The sequence below is a fragment of the Vigna umbellata genome, chromosome 1, assembly GCF_029865625.1.
Source record: "Vigna umbellata cultivar VRB3 chromosome 1, Vumbellata_1.0, whole genome shotgun sequence".
NCBI classification, from domain to species: Eukaryota; Viridiplantae; Streptophyta; class Magnoliopsida; order Fabales; family Fabaceae; genus Vigna; species Vigna umbellata.
This window is the reverse complement of record NC_142165.1, coordinates 107455021-107463295: the sequence shown is the minus strand read 5'-3', so window position 1 is coordinate 107463295 and position 8275 is coordinate 107455021. Positions and strand designations below refer to the sequence as shown.

At 36.2% G+C, this 8275-nt stretch overlaps 2 protein-coding genes across 2 annotated transcripts; one reads left to right on the top strand and one right to left on the bottom strand.

The window, feature by feature from the left end:
- Positions 1 to 978: 978 nt before the first annotated feature.
- On the bottom strand, positions 979 to 4018 carry LOC124839368 (P-loop containing nucleoside triphosphate hydrolases superfamily protein). Its single transcript, XM_047315158.2, has one exon. It carries the CDS (start codon positions 3900 to 3902, stop codon positions 1347 to 1349), a length of 2556 nt encoding a protein of 851 aa, XP_047171114.1. The 5' UTR covers positions 3903 to 4018; the 3' UTR covers positions 979 to 1346.
- An 89-nt stretch (positions 4019 to 4107) lies between these two features.
- Positions 4108 to 7954, top strand: LOC124839365 (ABC subfamily C protein). The gene is made up of 4 exons (XM_047315155.2): positions 4108 to 5446; positions 5776 to 6047; positions 6969 to 7175; positions 7353 to 7954. The coding sequence occupies exons 1-4, from the start codon at positions 4237 to 4239 to the stop codon at positions 7500 to 7502; spliced, it is 1839 nt and encodes a 612-aa protein (XP_047171111.2). The 5' UTR covers positions 4108 to 4236; the 3' UTR covers positions 7503 to 7954.
- The last annotated feature ends 321 nt before the right edge of the window (positions 7955 to 8275 follow it).

Sequence of the window (8275 nt, the reverse complement as noted above, 5' to 3'; positions counted from 1 at the left end):
AAACAAAAAGTAATGTTATGTATGTATGAGACATTAATAACAAATAATCATTATCTCACACTGAGACTATAATATTCGCTCATTAAATTATTTTATTTTTTATTTTTTTTTATTATTACAAATATTAATTTTTACTAATATTAAAATTGTGTCATATTCTTGTATTTTTACAATATTTTTCATTTTTTAATATTAAATCTCTATTTTATAGGATTGAATAGTGATTTCATTATATGAAGACAGATTATATTTAAAGATTTTATTAATAAAAATTTATTATTGTATTGTTATGCTACTTCAAAGGATTCGAAAAATGAGTTCAAAAATTCTTTTTGTGCATGTGTCTAAGTAATTTTTTTCGAGTTTATTAGTCTATTCTTTGACATTATTGTCAACTTCTAAAATTTAGTAAAAACATAATGTTATTATTATTCTTAGGCTTAAATACTATTTTTTGAAAGTATAATTTGTATATTAAAATTTTATTCTTAATATTTGTTAAACATTTTTGTAATATTAAAAATGACAAATATATCACTCTACCTCATATATAATAATATTTATTATTAAAAGAATGAAATTATTAAATAAATATGCATACAAAATCATAATAAAATAGTTTATTATAATGACAAATATATTTAGAAATTATGATCCTTTATTGTTTAAATTACTTTATTATTAAATAATATTATCAATATTAATATTTTCATAAATAATATTACCAATATTAATAATAAAAAAGATTTATTAAATTTTTTGACTTATTAAATAATATTTAATAAAAAATAAAATTTTGAAACCAATTATTAAGTGTACCTGGCATGGAAAAACTGTTTTCCAATTTATTAAACTATGGACTATGTGCTCAATGAGATGATTTGATTAATAGTACTTTATTAATTACTTCTCGTTATTTTAACTGCTTTGCTGTATTGCATAACACCTACATTACAAAACACCATTAAACACTTTAAATTAAATTTGACAGTATCACACAATCATTGAATTCAACACTTCAGACGTGGGAACATATGCTTCCATGTTTTTAAAAGAAGTACAATCGTGGAATTTTCTAACAGCAATGACATGCAAACCAAGTTATAATGCCATGACACTGTTGTTTATTACCCCGTAAGTCCTCTCTACAAATGCATTACTTTCAGTGGCTAAGGTTTGAAACAGAAATCAGCAACACAGCTACTAATGCTAACATGATGACCCTTAAGATCATGGTCCCGGTAGTGGCATGACTACCGAGAATTGACATCACAGAAAAGCTGAGACGTGAATTCAGCTATCAAATCTAATATTCAACAAAATCATCTGCCAAGTGAATGTCTAGGTCAATTCCAATTGGCAGAAAATTTTAAATGAGCAGGAGACTGCAACAACGAAGAAATTACATGGCACAGAGGTTGGGAATGGTCCTGGAAGAAAAAGTGCTTCCAATGATCGAAGAGCGTTTCAGGTCTTGAAACAGAAGACACTTCAGATAAGATCTTCAGAGAGAAACACAAAGCTAATAATTGGCTTCTCCATCTAAGTCCACTGGGAAGCACACAGTCCCCTGACACATTCTTTCCACATAATGGATGGTTTTCAACAAGGGCCACTGGACACATGAAACTTGGACTCAATTGACACAGATTACGTACGGCTATAGTGATTGACTGTTGAACAAGATAGGATTTTTGAGCAACAAATACTTCATAGCTCAAAGGGGATCCTGATGATCCATCCAAAGGAACAGAGGCAGCATGTGTCAGAGCAAGAATTGCACGTTGCCATATTGAGGGACCCAGAGAACTTGTGATTGACCTTATTATCGGTAAATCGTTTAAGTCTCTGGTCTGGAAATCTGCTCGATCAACATAAAGAATGACATCTGGAGGAAACTTTTTCATATACCTCTCTATACAGGACAACACCTTTCTGTTGTAAGCTTGCTCCTTCATAGAGGACTTCAGACCAGGTGTGTCAAGGATTCTGATCTTGATTCCATCTATAGTTCCACAAACCTCTTCTACAGAAGTTGTGGCAGGTTCAAATGCATTTGTCACAACCTTCATTTCACCAAAAATAGAATTTATGGTTGCACTCTTTCCCACCCCACTTTCCCCAAGAACTAGAATGTTCAAAGAGAAGTCTATATCATCCGGACAACTTTCTTCAAACTTCTTCGCTAATGTTTTTGCTGATCTTATGACAAATTCCTGATTCAAGCGCCTTTCAATATCTGCAACCAACCTATACAAAACTTTAGAAACCAAGGAATCTTCCAGAGATAAATTTACTCGCTGGACAAGCCTCAAGAACTTCACACTTATGGTCTGCGTGTTCTGAATTTTTTCCTTTTCTTTCTCAGTTATGCTCTGCTGGAAACCGGTTCGAGCATTGCTATATGGTAAGGAGCTGAGACTACCTGGAACTTCCAGAAAGATCACACTGGATTCATCAGTGGAGGTAACTGTACCTGAATTGCCATCTGATTCAGTATCACCATCAGCATAGATAAATCGAACTTTTGCATCATCCTTTGGTAAGTTTATCGCTTCATGTGAACTCCTGATGACTCGTATTCCTTGAGAATCATTTCCAGAACCTTTTTTACCCAAAAGAATAGAGAGAGCTGAAATTTGTTCCTTGAACTGCTCAAGGGCAACCGACATCAACCCTGCATCTCCATCTGAAGCACAACTTTCAGTTTCTGATTCTTGACATGCGGAATTTAACTCATCGGTGGTCTCTTCTTTTGCAGTGTACTCCAAATCAAGTTTTTCCGCATTTTCATGTGAATGATAATCACAAAACAGCTCATCTTCTGGATTAACCCCTAAACTGGATTTAGACAAATCCTTTTCCAAATAACATTCTGGAAGAAGTGTGGGATAAAGTTCAGAAGATTCAACACTAAGAGTTTTGTTGCCTTCAAAAGCACCATAATTGGATTCAAAACCAGCAGAAGAATCGTGAAATTCAGAATTTGAGTTTACCCCAGATGTAGTTATACTTACCAGATTCTCACAGTCACTCACTTGATCAGCAGCAACACCTCCATCTGCAGTAGCTTCAGTGGTTTGAGTTAGTGTACCGTACTCAACATTTTCCGCAAAAGCTTCATACACAGGTTCACCCGCCATGCAATGTACTTGGAAATTATGTTCTGGTGGATCATTGAAACTCATATCCCGTTCCTGCCTTAAGCTGTTGCTATAATCTTCATAATCCTCAACACCCTCAGTCTCATTCAACTTATCACTCCCCAAATCATCGAACACCACTCTTGCCAAGCCAAATTGTTCGTCCTGTGAATGCTGCGACATAACATCTGAATGCGTTGCACCAGAGGTCGAGTATTCATCACACGCAACCCTAATTCCAAGAACTTGGTCCTGACCTTGCTCATCATCCAAAAACAGTTCCTCGCTGTCACTACCACTGAAAGATTCAAAATCATTCGCTAGCAATGATTGACTAACACGTAACGAGTTTACAAAAACAGAAGGCGCGTAATTTTCTTCTTCGGAGTCCACAAGATCAATTCTGGGCGCATTAAAATTGTTCCCCGACACTCTCGCAAGACTAAACATATTCCCTCTAACTGCTTCTTCTTCTTCCTCTTCTTCGTCATTAAAAGTAGACAAATGAGCAAAGGGAGTAGCATGCAAAGGTGCAGCGTGCATGGGAGATAGCTCCACACACTCACCAACTTCAACGAAATCTTCTTCTTGCTCTTCTTGTCCTTGTTCTCCTTGGGAGGTGTAATCAGATTGAGAAAGTGTGCCATTACTTGAAACGTCGGCTTCGGAATCATCGTCTTCGAGGGTAAGAGGAGCTCGAATTTGAAGAGGGAGAGAGTTGGCGAAGAAGAGGAGTCCCTTTGAGTCTGAAGAAGCCATGAGGTGCGGGATTGAGACTGGGCATACAAAATTCAAAATCCGAGATTTCGACAACCTATCCTTTCGGACATATTTAAAGACAAAAAGCAGTTGGGCCAAAACGAAAGGACGCGGGTAATAAGTTGGGCCAAAGCAGGCCCAAGCAGGACTCAGGGCAGGGTCAGACCAGGAACGATTATTACGGTGAATTCTTCAACGGTATAGACCAACTGTAACTGAACGCGAGCTTAGCTCCTTCTCCTGTTGCTTCTTATGGAGGAAGAAACTGACCTAAGCAACAAGCATCCTCACTGAGGTTTCGAAATCTCACCGAGCTTCCACTTTCCTCGTGCCAATGGCGAGTGCGCAATACGCACTCTCGTCTCTTCTGACGTCTCACGCTAACGGACGAACCCTTCGTCGTATTCCAGTTTGTTCAAAACGGCAGAGGAAAAACCATTTGCGCCCCAAAATTCTCAGAACCCAAACCAAACCCTACCCACTTTCACTCCCTCTTCTATCTTCGCCCACGCCGCCATATCCTGTCGCCATTCCACAAGAAAACAACAACCTCGGCGAGGAAATTCCCTCCAACGAGACGCTCGCCGGGGAATCTGAAAATATGAAAGAGTTTCAGGTTTCTGAGGTTGCCGCGAGGGAGAATGGTGTTTTTGAGAAGGTTTCCATGGAAGATATCTTCAAATACGGGGCTTTGTATTTTCTGGGGAGTCTGGTGTTACAGACGATTTACGCCGTTTGGGCTATAGGGAATTACAAGCACAAGCGCCAATATGGAGATTTGGAGATTGATGGAAGGGAAAGTGAGGATGGGAAGACCGTGTCATTCCCGGTTAATGATGTTTCTGGGGAACAACTTTTAATTGTGGAGCAAATCGAGGAAATTAGGCTAATGGCGAAGGAAGCGCGGCGACTTGAATCGGAGAAGAAAGGGGAAGAGGATATGGAGGATGAAGATGTTGAAATTGATGACGATGAACGTGCTGTTTCTAGTCGTAGAGATGATATTGAGAAAGAGATTAGTGAGCGATTGATAAACCTGCAGAATAGGTTAAATAAGTTAAATGTTAGGGCTAACGATATGAACAAAGCGTTACAGACGAATGCTAGTGAGAATTTTGCTGCTGGAATGGATAGGGGTGTCAATAAGAATATGAATGAGGGAGACGATGCATTGGTGTTTAAGAAGAAGTTTAAATTTAGAAGCCCTTCTGCAAAGGCTACAAAAACTCCCAAGGGATTTCCAGGGACCCGAAATTGGAAAGCTTCTGATGCAATAAAGAAGGGCTCAGCGGGTGAGGAAACAGCTCAAGATTATGGAAGTGATGGTTCTGATCAAGCGCAAATGTTAAGTGAAGATAAACAAGTGAATGATCAGGATGCTGATAAGCAGAAGAGTGTTTCTAGTGTTCCTTTGGAAGAAAGGGGAAGATTTGTTGATGACGCTTTCAAAGTGATTCAAAATGATGTGAAGAATTTGAACGAGAAGATGGAGACACCAGATATGAAGACAAACGTTGGAAATAAAACTAGAAGGACTGACAATGGTAATGTGTTCAATTCATAACTTATTTCTAAATGGTTTTTCATATCTATGGTTTATCTGAATACTTAAACACTACATTCGGTTTTTCTTGCATAGCTTGATGGAGTGACACATTTGGAAATACCTTTTATTTTCCCGAGTTGTTGGCTATACATGAGTTTAGTCAGTAAGATTTTTATATGATTTAGCATGTTATATAAATAGAACAAAGAATGTACAGATTTTTCTTTTTAGGTTTTGGCTGTTCACTTGTTCCAAGAAGAAGCCAGTGAGAGGTAGGTTGGTTGTTGATATATGTAGCAGAATTTGAGTTAATTTCTATATTTTTAGGCGATGCCAGGGAAACTGCTCCTGGGATGTCTTCGATGGAAGTAATACAGTCAAGAAAATCAAGAGACTTGAGTACACAAAACTCTCAGGGTTTTGTGGAAGAAAACCAGGACACAGGCATAAGTTTTGAAAAGGATGGTGTGCACAGTGTAAATGGCAGTTCAAGACATGGATTAACTGAAAAACGTTCACCAGCTAACAGAATCAAACTCAAAGTTAAGCAAGCAGATACAGAGACTGATTTGTGGTGGCTGAACCTCCGTTATGTGTTTGTGAGTGCAAGAAAATTTCTTTCTGTTTTCTTGTTTTTCAGTTGCATAATATGTCTATCCAATATTAGAAAATATTTTATATTTGTAATGTAAAATTTAAACTAAAAATTTAATAAGTAAATCACCCAATATTTTTCATAATTTTTAATCCTAAATTTTGTAGTAGCAATACCTGCGCGTTGGCGTTTGCTATCCAACTCTGTTAAGTTTTATAACGTTATACAAAAATCTGGGAACTGAACAAATTGTTTTTAACGTGATCATTTTGTTTATGTTACAATGCCGCACATTGTGACATTGGTTGCTGTTTTTCTTGTAAATAGCTCCTCGAGGGTGGAAAAACATACAGTGAGAACGTATAAAATTCATTCATATTTTAAATTGAAATATTTGGAGTTTTTAATGTTCACGAGTTCGTGAATCTTTTTTGCACTAGACTGATTGACATATCTTGGGAGAGAAACTCATCACGTTGTTCTAAAGCAACACTTTAACTCATTATATTTATCATGTTAATCTGAACTAGATTCTCTATTATATTTATCATTTGTGTTTATATTATAGACATTATTTGTGTTTTAATTTTGATGGGTAACACTATTGTTTGTGTTGACTGTTCTAACTTCCTATATTAATTTTTCTATGTAACACCCAACACTTCATCATTATGAATCTTCAAAACTTCATTATTGTTAAGTGTGTGAAACCTGTAAAATTTTCTCTTTATATCAACTAGTTTATATGAGTTAATCCTTAAAATCTTTGACAAAGTCATTGTCCTGCATGTTGTAGGACGCAAATACACTGTAGAACTCTTTTGGTACTGGTATAAGTTTGCTTGAGCTATCATTTAGTCATTATACGTGTCCCATATGTATCTAGTTGCATCTGATTATAAAGTCACTATCTATATTTGTGAAGGTCATTCTCATGCGAAGAGATTCCAAGGATGGATCAGAAGGTTTCTATAACATAATGCTCACATCTAATGAACAGGACCAGAGTGATGATTCCTTTACTGTTGCTTTTGAGGATCGTGCTGATGCCAACAATTTCTGTTTTCTATTGCAATCCTTTTTCGAAGATTTGGAATCTTTTAGTGCTGATGCAGTTCCAGTGTCAATTAAAGTAAGGATCTTACATGTTCTAACATATAACTGAAGTGTCTCATTACTATCCAAAACCGGGCATATGAAAATTGGAATTGATCATTTAGCGGCCAGTTGTATGAACCTATAGTTAGCAGTAAAATGTACAATCATGTTTGATACATACCTTGTCCTGAAGTGCACTAATAATTTGCAGGAACTGAATGAAGAAATACTATCTCATGCCAAGAAAGTGGTAGTGGTAAAAAAGAGGCAGCTTCAGCTCTATGCTGGGCAACCACTTGTTGATGTTGAGATGGCCCTGCGTGCTATAATAGAACAAGGTCAAACTGTATCATCGCATTGATATGACTGTTACTTTATCAAGTCCCACAGTAAATGTCCATGGTGAGGTCTTGAAGAACCGGCAACTCTACCACAATTGGTGGTCATGGTATACGTGGACACTTGGTGAAATTTCACTGTTTCACTATCAGAGTCAAAAGTTGAACTTCATGGAGTTGGACTTGATGGAGCTAACTGCTGGCAAAGAGTTGAAGTATGCTTTTTACTGATTGAATTTCGATGGTCTTCCTTTTAGAAATTCTTCCGGGTATTTTAGTTTCAATATCCACGTGTCTTCCAAAGGGAAGTGTCCGTGCGTACTTTTAGAGTTGATAGGGTTATTGGGAGTTGGTGAGGGGTGTGCCGAGATTCATACTGTAGTTGTTATGCAAATCTGAAATTTTGGAAATAAATTCAGATTGCAAGAATAATACATTTTATTAAAGCATTACTCCTCACGAGTGTTTGTTTCTACACATTGAAGTTTCTGAACACTGTTAAGTATATGACTATAGATTGTTTCTGAACACTGTTAAATCATGAAAATCAATTTTAGTTCAAATAGTCTATTATTCTTTTGACTAATTGATTAATTGTGAAATATTGAAAAACATAATTTAGTATCATAATTAATTATTATGGGAGATAAATGTTTATCTGCAATCGAATAAATTCCAATTGTAGTTGAACTTCATTACGACTTTAATATTCATAACAAAAAAACAGAAATACAACTTTTAATACAAGTTTACTTGGAATTTTTACAAATTAATTCATATTTTTCATTTAATCAAA